This window comes from Ochotona princeps, chromosome 7 (assembly GCF_030435755.1).
Source record: "Ochotona princeps isolate mOchPri1 chromosome 7, mOchPri1.hap1, whole genome shotgun sequence".
NCBI lineage: Eukaryota > Metazoa > Chordata > Mammalia > Lagomorpha > Ochotonidae > Ochotona > Ochotona princeps.
The window spans coordinates 6048994-6064310 of NC_080838.1; the positions used below are offsets into that span (position 1 = coordinate 6048994).

At 42.8% G+C, this 15317-nt stretch overlaps 1 protein-coding gene across 7 annotated transcripts in view; it reads right to left on the minus strand.

Annotated features, from left to right (window-relative positions):
• Positions 1–2135: 2135 nt before the first annotated feature.
• Positions 2136–15317, minus strand: part of ARFIP1 (ADP ribosylation factor interacting protein 1) — a 122745-nt gene continuing 109563 nt past the window's right edge. For all 7 annotated transcript variants that reach the window (XM_058666752.1, XM_058666749.1, XM_058666750.1 and 4 more), the window contains one exon: positions 2136–3980. In XM_058666752.1, coding sequence (XP_058522735.1) covers positions 3825–3980 — 156 coding nt within the window. In that variant the 3' untranslated portion in view covers positions 2136–3824. The remainder of the gene's footprint in view (positions 3981–15317) is intronic.

The following is a 15317-nucleotide window of genomic DNA, read 5'->3' on the forward strand; positions in this document are numbered from 1 at the left end:
CTTCCATCAGAAAATAACCTGCTTGATACTGGATAGTCTAGTCCATAACAAAATTTGTTAAAGAAAATATTTGCTTAGACTTGAGCGATGAAGTTTCTCAATTCTCCCAAATATGTTAACAAGATTATTACAAAATATGGGGCATTTTAATTGGTTCTTTACAAATGGCACAAGTTGGGCTCAGCACAGTGGCCTAGTGGCTAAGGTCCTCACCTTGAACACCCCGGGATCCAATATGGCGCCAGTTCTAATCCCGGCTGCTCCACTTCCCATCCAGCTCCCTACTTGTGGCCTGGGAAAGCAGTCAAGGACGGCCCAAAGCCTTGGGACCCTGCACCCATGTGGGAGACCTGGAGGAGGTTCCTGGCTCCTGGCTTCGGATCGGTGCAGTACCGACCGTTGTGGTCACTTGGGGAGTGAATCAATGGATAGAATGATCTTCCTCTCTGTATATCTGACTTTGCAATAAAAATAGATAAATCTTAAAATCAACCCCTCCCCCCAAAAAAATCCCCAAATGGCACAAGTTACACACGCTTTGTTGCACTGAAGTAGTCATGCTGATAATGTGCTTCTGCTTTTCACTCAGGAGATTGGGCACATTTTCATGCACAGCTCCATGATTAAAAGATATTTATCTCGGGCCCAGCGGCTTGGCCTAGTGGCTAAAGTCCTCGCCTTGAAAGCCCCGGGATCCCATATGGGTGCCGGTTCTAATCCCGGCAGCTCCACTTCCCATCCAGCTCCCTGCTTGTGGCCTGGGAAAGCAGTCGAGGACGGCCCAAAGCCTTGGGACCCTGCACCCGTGTGGGAGACCCGGAAGAGGTTCCTGGTTCCCGGCATCGGATCGGCGCGCATCGGCCCGTTGCGGCTCACTTGGGGAGTGAATCATCGGATGGAAGATCTTCCTCTCTGTCTCTCCTCCTCTGTGTATAACTGGCTGTAATAAAAATGAATAAATCTTTAAAAAAAAAAAAAGATATTTATCTTCAGTTTTCAATGTAAGTAACTGTACTTTCTATATTTCCCCCCCCGGAATCACTTACTTCGGAGAATAATGTAAACTAAACACAGACAGAAATGACGCACATCCCAGGGATAGTGCTGTTAAGCAGCCACATTTGGCACCGGCATCCTCCATCAGAGAGCAGGGCACTCTCGGCTGCTCCGCTTACTCTCCAGCTTCCTGCTGATGGCCTGGGTGGCGTTCCCGGCTTCCACCTGGCCCAGGCCTGGCTCTTGCTGGCATCTGGGCAGTGAACCAATGTGTGTGAGATACCACTCTCTCCCCATCTGTCATTCCATCTTCCAAGTAAATAAATCCTTCAAAAAATTTTTTTTATTTTATCATACAATTCCAAAGGCTCTGAGACTTTGCCTTCCCACCTCCTCCCACTGATCTCCCTTATTTTATTACAATGATATAGTCCTTCAGAAAATAGTCACGAGTGAATCCTGACATTTCATGTATGGACAATGGCAGACTGTCGAGCATCCTACTAATCAAGATATATTTAACAGTCTCACTGGGAGTGTACCTTTGATTTGGAAGTAGAGATGCATACTGCTTTGTATCCTCACGTCTCTATATGACAGTCTCCATTGCGCAGTTTCTCTAGATGACTACACGTACATGCATGTTTATATCTACTGATTTTGTGTTTTGCATGAAGGTTGCCTTATATCAGAGAACATACGATATTTTGGGATTGAGATCTTACATACTTTGCTATGCATCTAATACAAATCCACTTGCAGGTAGATGGGTTTTTAGTTTTTCACTTGACAAAGACATGAAATACATATTGCAGTCAACTTCAGAAATCCTTGACAATTTCACTGTAGTGATTTAAGCATGCAGTTGAAACGGCAGGACTTTAAAGGGAGATGCATGTGTTTAGTTGCAGATACTTCTCTGGCATTACGTTTGGTGATGTAGAGCTGATTAAGCAGTTTAGTGTATTTGGGGGCCTTGGTACCTATAAAGAACCTGGCTCCTCGTTTCAATGAGGTCCTGACCTAACAGTTGCAGGTACTTGGGGAGTAAATGATGATAGAAGCCACCCCTCTGCCCTCTGTCTCTCCAGTTAGAAGCAAAAAGTCCCACAGAACTAGGAAGGCCCAGACAAAGAGGACTGCAGCAAACTTTTAATAAGAATACAAAATTCACACCAGAGGCACAGTCTGGGGAATGTAAATGAACTATCACAAGTATTAACTCTGCTGCAAGAATAAAATAAGGCTCTCTCAGCGTACAAATATACAGGAGGGAATGATTTAAAATAGGTTTATGATTTACAATCACATTACATTGTATTAAGCACTCAAAACAGGTATATTAATGAAAAAGCCATCTAAAAGGCATCTGAACATATATAACAAAATCTTACAGTTCACAGAGTTCATGTATAACAGTAATTTTAAGTACTTCACTTTAACACAAAATGAACAGGTGAAGCGTTATCTCCCAAAATATTAATTTATGCCTATGACAAAAATCAAACGAATTTTACACTGAAAAACTATCACGTTACTGAACCTCACAGTGACAGATCAACCAGATGACACAAAGCAAGGATGCTGAGCACTGGAACAGCACTTGCTGGCTTGCCACTCCCATTTCTTCTTGTGACTGTCCAACGTTACTTTTCCATTGCTCACATGAAAAAAAAGTTTTGGGATCTTCCCATTCCTCAGAAGGAATGAAGAAAAAACCAAACATCAAACTCAAAAGCTGATTTCACCATAAACTTCAAATGCGACTTATTGAGTATAATGAAATACAACATTTATAAACAGTGCTCCTCTGCAAGGGAGCAACAGACACATCAAACATTATCTGAGAGGGTTTTTAAAATGGATTATGTACATTGCTTGCCGAGAATTACTCTATCTGAGAAGGCACATATCTGTGATTTAAGGCTTAAACGGTATTGTTACATATGTCAATGAAAGCTGTCTAGGAATTCACTTCCGTCAACATGGAATTTACCCAAACACCAGCTTTCTGAGAAGATTCCCACTTTAGAAATCATCAACAATTCCCATCCCCAAGTCCACCTGGCACAAAAAGAAAAAAAAAATTATATTAGGCAGTTTTCATTATAAATCAAAAAAGTTGCACATATAACTGCCCAATGACTTTTGGGTACACAAATTCCTAATCTTAAGAGCCTCCCAGAAACAACTCAATGATTCCTGAATCTTCAAAAGAAGTCTAAACAAAATTACAATGGTATGGGTTCATTTCTGGAAGGATATTTGCTACATTCCTACAAGCCAATCAGTCATTCATTACAACTGCCAGCCCCCTGTGAATGCTGCAGGAACACCGTAGAACATTCCTCTGCAAAATAGTTTTTCTTTTTAAGACAATACATGAAAATGAAACTCTTAAGGATGTCAAATATATTCATATATAGAATATCTGACGTTGATACAAATTATGTAAACCTTCCTTCTGGAAAAGTTACAGCTGGCCCGCACTTTTGGGGCCAAATCCTTGCAGTTCTGTCTTGTCAGTGCAAATCTATATTAGATGTTTTCAAACTACAGAAATAGCCATCAACTCTCACGATATAAAAGGATTTCAAAAGGGACAATTATTGTGTTCAGATTATAGAAATTATGTTTACATTAAAACCACCCACCTTCCCACTCAATCTAGCAATTCAATTGTTAGTGTGACAAAGGGTAAAATGAAAGTTGTTGTGCAAGAATAACTACAATGACTGTCACCCCTCCTCACTTGCCCCAGTTCTGCCTAATTCTTGCTAGGTTTGTTTAGAAACACAACAGGACAACGTTCTTCTCCAGGTGTGGTTTTACTGTTCTTCCAGCCATGATGGGGCATCCACTCCAGGGGTTTTCAATTTGATATGGAACTGTTTAAGTGTCTGCTCAAGCTGCTTCTGATTCCCAGCAAAGTAAGCGGCAATGGCATTGTGGAAAAGGACCAGCTGATTGTGCAACACTTTCACCTGCAGACAGGGCGGGGTTACAAGATCAGCATTAGCACTGTTTCCTGTAGCTAAATTCTGCATCCCTGTTCAAGAGAAGCTAGTTTTACAACGGCAAGTATTCCACGCACACCAAGTACACGATACCTTGCAGGATCACAAGCCTTTGACGACCGACACTCCTAATATATTAACCATTTCCAAACAGGACTGAGAGCATGAACTAAATGTATCACAACTCACCGTCAAACCAGTGCATTCAGACTAATGTGAGATATGAGGAGAGCAGAGCCTATATAAGGACTATAGGAATCACATATACCATATAACAAAACGGTCATCAGTAAGGCAATGCGGAGTAAGCCAGATGCTTTTAAATGCTGCATTTCTTTGTACAGGATCAAGTAAATGGTAGCAAACACTGCCCAGAAAGTGAGCTTATTAAAAGTTCCTAACCCTTCATTATTTTCAATTGTTTACTATATCTAATAATATCAAGAGCACATTCCAGGCAAGTAACACTAACTCCATGAATTTTTCTCAGAGCAATAAGCAGAACATCACAAAGATTCAGGAATAAACTGTTTTATCAAGTCTTATTTATAAATGCACAATGTTCATTAAGAAGATTTAAAGTATGCTCTGACTGTCTCATCCAATACACTATTCATTAAAACTGAGCTTTAATAATTTTAATGAGCTAAAATCTCTGAAATATGATGCTAAGTGAAAAAACCAGGATATAAGATGTATGTTTGTGGGGTGCTATCAGTATTCACAGCACCATACCCACAACTAGTAAGCTATTTCTGGAAATGTCTCCTAAGGCTGAGCTGCCCCGCTGCCCTGGCCACTGTGACCGGGCTTCGGGTCACCGGGGCTGGTCACAGGAAAGCTCCCAAAGTGCCATGCTTGACAGAGGGTGGAAAACCCCCAGTGACCTCAGAGACGGAGCATTTCTTAAGGCCAACAAAAGTAATGAATTACAAAGGAAAAGGCTGATAAATAACATTAAGATTTAGAATTTCTTTTCATCACAAAAAGACACTGTAAACAGGGTAAAGGCCCCTGAATTATATGTAACAACAACAAAAAAGAACATGCATCCAGAGCAGTATCTAGAAAAAAACTGAAGAGGGGAGAAGAGGCCTGCACGCGACACCTGCACTGCCTGCTGCCATGCTGAGTCCCGGCCGCTCTGCTTCCCTCCCGGCTTCCGGCAAGGCAGCAGTCATGACTCACACACACGGGTGTGTTACCCATGTGGCAGAACTGGGTTCAGCTAGCCTCTTGGCTTTGGCCTGGCCCAGCCCTGGCTGCTGCAGACACTTGCAGAGAGAACAGGCGAACACAGGACTTTATCTTATCTCTGTCTCTATGCCTTTCAAATAAGATGAAAATAGTTGAAAAGAACAAATAACACATCTACAGAGGAGAAAAGAAAAAATGACCAATTATATCTGCAAAGACACTCAGTCTCACTAGGAAATAGGAAAATGAAAATTACAACACAGGATTCCACTCTGTACCCCTCACATTGGAGAAACAATGCTATGACTCATACCTTGACTGATACATGAATATGTACAATTATAGCATTAACTAGCAAAATGAAAGATACGTATACCCTGTGGAATAGCAATTTAACTCCCAGGAAATCTGCTCTGGAAACACATGCATGTGTGTTTCACGAGACATGCATCGCCAAAAACCCCATCAGGAAAATCACCCCCTTTTCCTGTTTACATAAACCATGATTTCTTCATGCGATGGGACTTCGCAGGAGTGAAAATGAACGGTGGCTGTGTGCATCAACACACGTGACTGCCAGGAACACCCCAGAAGAGCTGCCACAGAGGCCCAGAAAGCTCAAATGGTAGATTCGTGCATGGTAAAACAAAAGAAGAAGAACAGCAACAACAACAAAATCCCAACAGGAACAACAAGCAGTCCCGGGGGAGGGGAGTGAGTGGAGGAGTCAGGGGAAGAGCACACAATGGGCTGTTAAAGTCTGATAAAGTTTTGCTGTCATCCTGGGAGCTGGGAATGTGGCTGCCACTGTATGTGCTGCAATGTACAATGTCCCATGCTTCTGAACAGACCCAACACACACTTTTAATCCCTAGAAAAGGGACATGCGATGGTACTTGGTCTGTACGGTAATTTCGATGAGGACCCGAGTTCCTTCCACGTTTTCATTTTTACAACTATCTTTTGAAGAGAATACTTTCGTTATTTTTAAAAAATTATTTATTTTTACTGGAAAGGCAGACACAGAGAAGGACAAACAGGGAGAAAGTTCTTCTGCCTGATGGTTCACTCCACAAGTTACTGCAATAGCCAGAGCTGAGCCTATGTAAAGCCAGGAGCCAGGAGCCTCTTCCGGGTCTCCCACGTCGGTACAGGGTCCCAAGGCTTTTGGACCATCCTCCACTACTTTCCCAGGCCAGAAGCGAGGAGCTGGATGGGAAGTGGAGCAGCTGAGACAAGAACTGGTGCCCATATGGGATCCTGGCAGTTGCAAGGCAAGGATTTAGCCACTGAGCCATCTTGCTGAGTCTGAGAACAATTTTATTTTTGAAAGAGTTTAATTCATTGATTTTTACGATAATTTATGATTTGTGTGTATCATTTATAACTGCCAAATCCAGGATTAAGATTTTTTCCTTGAGGGTCAGCATAGCAGCTCAACAGGCTAATAATTCTCCATGTGCAAGTACCAGAATCGTATAGGGGTGCTGTTCTCTATTTCAGCTGCTCCACTTCAGATTCAGCACCCTGCTAATGGCCTGGGAAAGCAGCGGGAGTTGGCCCAAGTCCTGCACACAGGTGACCATTGCTTACTGGCAAGGAGCCCCTAATAAAGCTTAAAATTGGCTGTGCTAGTTTATTTAAACATTACACTTGCTGCTTAATTTGGTTAACTGGCTTGCAGCATGATGTGCAACGACACAGTGGCCTTCGAGCAGCTCTGCCTGAAATGCCTCAGAAGAGTGTGCGGGACTTCACCACTACTAATTAAGAAGCACAGTTAACGAAACACAGTTGCAATGCAGTTTTTAAAATAATTTTTGCAACCTTGGTACTAGTTGAGCATTCAAAACTCCACTTAACCCACACCCCCAGGACTTACTGAGCATTGCCACAACAGGTTGAAAGCTCCATACCTAGTTCTATGTGACAGATCACAGTTAAAATGTGGGCATACTAAAAACACTCCACAGAATTACTTTCAGTCCAAGTGTGTGAGATGCATGTGAAACACAAATGAATGTCATGTTGAGACCTGGATCCCATTCCCAAGGTACCTCAATATGCATAGGTAAATATTCCAAGGTCTGAAACCTGTCTGGTGGTAAGCCTTTCCCGTAAGGGACTGCCATAACTGCGCTGCCGTGTGTGAGCAGTTTTGCTGGGACACGATAGCGTTCCTTCATTTACTTGGTTTGTTCAGTCTGATTTACAGGGCTATCTGACTTGGCAAAGGTCAATCTAGGAGAGTCGCTTCTCACATGGAGTTAGCTGGCTTGGGTAAGAGACTTAGCAAAGTGGGGTGGGGGAAAAGTCGAATCTTACTTTAGGACAAGAAGTCAAATGTTCTGGGAAGGATTTCCCAGCTGTGACACTTTCAGCGTCTGCATTTGATCCGCCAGCCTGTCAGAACTGATGAGCTCGCAGGATCAAGGTAGAGCAGAGTCTGTTTTGGAAGACTGGGTGTGACGTGACAGGAGACACTGACTTGTGAGCAGCACTTTTCATGGACAGATATGTTACTCTTACACCTACCCTGTACAGTCTTGATTAGCTCCATGTTACAACGAAGAAATGAAAAGCAAGGGTCAGCATTGTGGTGTAGCTACTTAAGCTTCTGCCTGCAGTGCTGACATCCTATTCCAGAACACAGCTTGAGTCCCAGGCACTTGTGTCTGATCCAGCTCCCTGTTACAGTGTCTGGGGAAACAGTGAAAGATGGCCCAAATGCTGGCTGCATGGGAGACCTGGATGCACAGTGCCAGCCGCTGGGGAGTGAAACAGTGGGTGGAAGACTCATCAGTTCTCTCACTCTGCCTTCCAAATAAACAAAGGTAAATCTTTAAATATCAACCTACTACTCAGAAAGTTAAGAAACTTAAGTTTACATCACTAGGAGATATATGGACTGGATTGAAGGAAACACAAAAAAAGTCTTATTCTCAGACTAATCCATGTTCTTACTCCGACTTGTCTTACAGCAATAGACATACTGAAACAATTCACTTTTATTCCATTTAAAAGAGAGAATGAGGGAAGGGGGGCAAGCAAGAGAATACTTCTACCATATATTGATTTACTCCCTAGATTTCTGCAAGAGCTGCTGCTGGGCCAGGATGAAGCCAAGAGCTGAGAATGCAATCCAGACCTGCAAATAAGGGGCAAAAATCAACACACTTGGGCCTGCACTATTTCCTCCCATGGTGCGCATTAGAAGGAAGCTAGAATCAGAAGGGCAGCGACCTCCGGCAGCAGCTTACCTGCCGCAAACACCGTAAGACAATGCAGATGTAGGAAAGCTTCTAAACAAAGCTTGGACAAAGGCACAAAGCACCAGGCAGGATGGGAGCAGACAGAAAATCTATGCAAACCTCATTCCTAATCTGGTCTCTGACCTTTAAGTTGTCTTTAAGCAGTCTCAGGATAGGAATTTAATTCAAGGACTGGAGCAGACACAAATAAAGTTAATTTTTTCTAAAACTGTGAATACAGTATAAAACTTTCATATGTTTTTGCATTTCCAGAGCAGGAAAAAAAAGTTTATTGAACTATACTTTCACCCCAACAGAGAAGTGAAAAGTTATAAACAAAATAAAACAGAAGACAAATTTTTAAAATAGGGGTAAAAGGAGATCGAGGTTATATTATAGGCAGACAATAGGATGATGACAAATTTGACAAACTTTCAAAACCAAGCATCAGTAACAATTACGGTAATTCAGAAACACACTAAATCATTGTGAGCTCAATTACGAAAGAACGTTCATAAAGAGCTGCCAAACAGTGAGCCACCCAGATCAGATAGAAGCAAAACCACTAAAGCAACATCTGGGGATTGACCTAAACAAACTGTACAATACCTTAATTGTTAAGGGCAAAACAAACTCCAGCAGCACTGACTACGGAGACAAGCAGGAGTTTTCGACAGAAACTGGTAAGAGAAATTCAGACAGAATTGACAGACGCCACCAAATGGAGCACACTGAAAACACGCTCCCATCTGCGTAACACGTACCATTGGAAGATCAATACTACTTACCAATTCACTACCTGAACAATGCAAAAGTAAGCATCACACTGCAGTCATCCAATCCGTAACAAAGTTTGTTTTTTCTTTTTAAAAATATTTGTTTTCATTGAAAAGGCAGATTTACAGAAAGAAGGGCAGACAGGAAAATCTTCCATCTGCTGGTTCACTCCCCAAGTGGCTGTAATGGCTGGAGCTGAGCCAGTCTGAGACCAGGAGCCTCTTCTGGGTCTCCCACATGGGTGCAGGTTCCCAGGCTTTGAGCCATCCTCTGCTACTTTCCCAGGCCATTAGCAGGAAGTTGGATGGGAAGTGGAGCAGCTGGGGCATGAGCTGGCACCTATATGGGAGGACGGCGCTTAGAGGTAGATGATCAGCCAGTAGAGCCAACACCACCCAAAGTTTGTTATTTCTGTCAAATAAGCTTATTTTTATTTGTTTCTTTTTCAAATAAACTTTCATGGAGATACAATCTAGATCACATTCCATCTTATTTGGAGGAATTAATTAATGGAATGGAATTAATTATTAAAAATTCAATTTCCAGTTAGAAGTTCTTCAAAGCAATTATTGGCCTTTCCAACAATTCTAATAAGATCGGAGCTTATACTAAATGTATCAGGATACCTGCACAGTGGCTTGGCTTAAATATCTGAGGAAACAATGGATGAAAATCACTGTTTAAGAAGTAAGAAGTCCTCAACTACCAATATGACCCAAGTGCTTACAACTGTATAACTGTATGCTTTTCACATTAAGCAAGAGACCAGAAGAATAGCAAGCAGGAGAGCATACACTAACGTTGTGATTACTTGATTAGTTTGTAACAGCTATGGAAGTGCTTGCCACGTTAAAGCACTACCAACTGAGAAACACCATCAAAAGTATGGGTTGGGCATGGGAAGGGAGCGAAGGAAGCACGGACAAACACGAACCACAAGTGGGTGGAAGAATAGATTTTATTTTTCTGACTCATTGGGATGGGTTTCAACAAATCACTGACAAGAAGAAAAAACACTTCAAAAGCCTTATGGAAGGAAAAGGCAGGCAGTTTTTGGTTACAAGAAGATAACTGATGAAACATCTATGAACATCTATGAGCTCTATTAACAGCAGGGCACAAAACTGCAGTAACGTGCTATACATTTTTATCCGGTGATACACTGAGATTCTGGAGGCGAGCTGGTTGTGTGGAATGGTGGTTAAGCTGCCAGCATCAGGTGGGTTTCCAAGTTCCAGTTCTAGTTCTTGGTCCCACTTTCCTGCTAAGCTGGACCCTGGGAGGCAGCGGTGCAGGCTCAGCTAACTGGGTTGCTGCCACCTGCGGGAGACCGGGACTGATTTCCTGGCTTTCAGCTTTGCCAAATCCAGATGCTGATGGCACTTGGGAGTAGAGCAGTGGATGGGAGCTAGCTCTGTTTCTCTTCAACTTAAAAAAAAAATTTACATTCCCAGGCAAAGACTTTTTTCTCACCTTTAACAAAAGAAGTCTTTTTTTTTTTTTTTTAATTTCCCTCCCCTGTGTATTACCATTGTGCCCGGGGCCTCTAATTAAAGTACGTATCATCAGTTTTAAGGTTGCTGTTAACCAATTTTCTCCTAGAGGTAAGCTCCATGGATCCACCTATGGAACTGTCTTCTCAACTGAGTACTGTGTTAATCAACAGACTGTGTTTTGAGTAATCTGCAAATGGAAGTAGCTCTCTGTGAAGCCTTCGTTGTATATATAAATCTGTACATGTGTAAACTGGGAGCACACAGGCTCAGACAGGGTACTGATTTGCCAAAGCCTCATGGACAGATCAGAATCAGATCAGAGGAAGTGGGGTGGGGGACTTTTCAACTGCTGGGGACAAAAATCATTCAATCTGTGAGTGGCATTTGACATACTACCCCAAAACCAATTTAAATAGCTCTGATATGCTGTACCTGAGGAGTCTTTAACAAGCTCGCAGAAAATGCATATTTGTGAGGAAATGAGGACTGGCACGATGGCTCATTTGGCTAATTCTCTCCCTACAAGCACTGACATCCATATGGACACCAATTCATGTCCCAGCAGCTCCACTTCCCTTCTAGCTCCCTGCTTGTAACCTGGGAAAGCAGTTGAGGGTGGCCCAAAGCCTCGGGATCCTATGTCCACTTGGGAGACCAGGAAGAAGCACCTCACTCCTGGCTTCTTCAGATCAGCTTAGCTCTAGCCACTGTGGTCATTTGGGGGAATGAACTAGTGAATGGGAGATTTTTCTGTCTCTCCTACTCTCTGCAAATCTGCCTTTCCAATAAAGATAAATAAATCTTAAAAAGAAAAAACCTGCATAGATTTCAAAAGCTTTTTTGTCTACACTTAGATAAATTTATCTTTTAGGTCCACTTTTTTTTTCTTGAAGTGCCCTTGAATGTAGTAGTTTAAATGCACAGTTCCTGGCTCCTAATGCCATCCCCAAGGCAAGCTGTAGAAATGAGGGGTGATGAGGCCGCTTGGAGTGCCCACACCGTACCCAAGTGTCTGGGTGAAGGCCTGGCTCAACAGCTAGACGAGAGACCCAGACTGAGTCCTCAGCTGTTGGTTTTGACCTTGCTCAGTCCTGGCCAAGGTAAGCACTTAGGGAGGGAATCAGCAGAGGGAAGATTTCTGCCTATCTCTCTTTCAAAGAAATTTTTAAAAATTCACAATTCCTCTTCCCCAAGATGAGAAAGGCAAACTAAACCTTCTGTCTCTTACCTTTTTCGGTCCTGGAGCTGCCTGTGAAGCAGTTCTGTGACAAAGTGGGTCAGAGACCCTGGCCTTCCCGAGGGACCCCAGCTGCACCCTGAAGTGAGGCATGCCCCTGACAAAGGCCCAGAAGGGTGGTAAAGCCCCGCCCCTCGCCGGGCCTTCCCACCCAGTGTTGAATAGATTCTTTCTGTCCAATTACATCTCAACATGATGTCCACACTTCAACCATGCTCAGGCAGTATACATAGCCTTCATGAAAACTCCAGAAGACAGCATCTGGGAAAGCTTCCTTGGCTGACCACGGGGGGCTCCTGGGTGGCAGTGCGCCTCCAGGGAACAAGGAGGCTAAGTGCCTGTCACCCTTTCCCTTGACAACTCCTCAACTGCATCCTTTGCAGTGCTTTGATAACAAACTGTCCATGTGCTGCGACTCCTTTGAGTAGCCTGAGGTAACAATGAAGCCTGACTTCAGCTGGCTTGCCGGAAGTACAAGTAAGACACCCGGAGCACATGAGCGGCAGCTGTAGTGGGACAGGAGACAGTTCCGGGGACTAGAGTGCTTAACCCTGTCGATCCGCCTGTCATGGTCTCCAAGACAGCACCAGAGATGAGAAGTAGAGGATAACCAGCCTTGGCACTGACTGTTTGCTGACTGGCACATATTGCCCCCTGCCATCAGTCACCAGGGTTGAGAGTATGAAAGGAGAAACTGAGTCCAAGTTGCTTTTCCCTTCATCCTCACAGTACAAGAGTAGTTAAAGACTGGAGTACTTCTTTGCTTTTATCAGTTAGATAAGAAATGTAAATTTGATTTTCAAAACCATTTAGGAGGAAACAGCATAGTAGGGTAGTGGGTTAAGCTGCAGCCTGTGATGCTGCTGAGATGGGTGCCGGTTTCGGACCCAGCTGCTCCACTTCCAATCTAGTTTCTAGGTAATGCACCTAAGAAAGCTATTTTAGACAGCACAAGTGCTTGGGTCTCTGCACCTATGGGAGAGATGGAGGAAGATCTGGGCTCCTGGCTTCAGCCTGACACAGCCCCCGCTATGGTGGACATTCGAGGAGTTAAAGTGGATGGAAGAATGATCTCTGTTTCTCTCTCTCTCTGCATCTCAAATGACTAAGAAAAAAAAAAAGGTAAAAATTCCCTTCCAAGGAAAGGAGTTAGGAGATTGTCGTTGATCTATGACGGGATCTGACGATCGCGGGTCTGAGAGCTGTTTCCCAAAACCACAGGAGTCCAAAGGTACTATAGACTCAGAGCTACAAAAAGTCCCAAGAATGACAAGGAGCAGAAAGAGGAAATCCCACCAAACCTTTTCTTCTTTACACAATTCTCTTATATCTCTTTTATCTCACCTCTGATCTAAACTTCAGAATTAGTCCCTGTCCTTTGAGTACAGCCACTAGCCCCATGACACTCAGGAAAAAGAGAAGAAATACAGCTGTAGAAGGTATTAACGGAGGTGTGGGTTACTGAATTTCACACTCGGACAAGAACAGACAGAAAGCCTAGCTGTCCAGAGCTAGCTGCCGAGTGGCAAAATGACACCAAGAGTGGACAGGAAAGGCACCCCAAAGACCTGTGCTTACCAGCCTACGAACAACAGCAACTCAACGGCCCAGTCATACTTCAAATTCATAGTCATTCCTTCTCATTGACTATGGCAATGTATTGTATCTGGGGTAAATGACTTCACCTCATGTAACCCAGAAGATCCTAATAGTAGAAACACTTCATCAAAATTTGTCATGGTTAACCATTACTTTTCTTAATATCAGGAAGCAGTAATGCTATGCTCTAAGAGAACAGTGTAAGACAATTTTACAAACCAATTAAGCATTAATAGAAAATTTCTCCCCGACACATGTTACCCACTTCTGTGGATCTCTTTATGTCAAACTGCCAATCAGCCAAGCGATACTCTGAACTCACATCAACATCTTTGTCAAACTATATATTTTTTCATGTTTATATACATTTTATATATAACATTTTATTAAATGTTTTCTAATAGATTGCAAGTTGTCCATCAGCAGGGAATTGGTATAGTCATAAATATTATTTTAGGTTAGGAATAGTAAACCTAAAACATAATGAATAAATTAAAAAGCACCTTTTCAAAAATTTAAAGAATAAAGGATGAAAAAATAGCATATTATAAAATGTAGGAAGAATAAAGAATAAAGAATAAAGCCTTGTTACCCGCTGTGTTTTTTTTTAATCTAACAAAACAAAGCACAGGTGAGTCACAGGAGGGACAGACGGGCAACACAAAAGTGCTCAGTCACTGATGAGAAGATTTTTTTTAGGAAAGACCAAAAAGAACACTGCAAAGTCAATTTTTAAAAAATATTTATTTTTATTGCGAAGTCAGCTATACAGAGAGGAGGAGAGACAGAGAGAAAGATCTTCCATCCATTCACCCCCCCCCCCCAGTGCCACAATGGCTGGAGCTGACCTGATTCGAAGCCAGGAGCTAGGAGGTTCTTGTGGGTCTCCCACACGGGTACAGGGTCCCAAGGCTTTGGGCTGTCGTCAACTGCCTTCCCAGGCCACAAGAAGGGAGTCAGAAGGGAAGCAGGGCCATCAGGATTAGAACCAGTGCCTATATGGGATCCCCTGGCGCATGCAAGGTGAGGACTTTGGCTGTTAGGCTACCACGCTGGGCCCCAAAGTCAAATCCTTAACTCTTGCTAGTGTCTTCTTATATTTTTACTCATCAAATTTTTTTTATAATTATAAAACTAATAATAAAGTTTTTTTTTTAAAGCAAACCTAAGGGTAAAAACTTTAGCACTATCATAGCCATAAGTATCAGTACCACCAGAAGATCAAAACCAATGTGGATTTTCAAGGATCCCTTTGAATCTCACAGTGAGCACTTCAACCTTACCTGTAGCACAAAGCCTGGGCAACCACCCTGGGTGACACAGGAGATACGTGACGCAGGGCTCTGTACCCAGGCAGCACTCATTTTAGGAAACAGAAATGCCATGCCTTAGAATGTCTAAGAAGCACATTCTTCTAAGTAAATTCTTATCACTTAAAGTGACATGAATGCAATTCCTTTCCCTCTAACATATACAAGAAACCAACTCTACCCTCTACCAGTTACTAGTTACTTCTGACCAAAAATGGTCAGAACATACAAGTGCCCTATGATTGCCAAAAACAAATGCCAAAGCCAATGTCAAACAGGAATTCACAATTATAAGGCTGTGAAATCTCCTACACAAAATACCTCTCCTCCAAAGAACTCACTTTTCTGTAAACCTTCACACAACTGACAAGGATGGACACTCTACTGCTGGCCGTGGTGTGTCGCCCTAGCCTGACTCTCACACCACACCCACATTC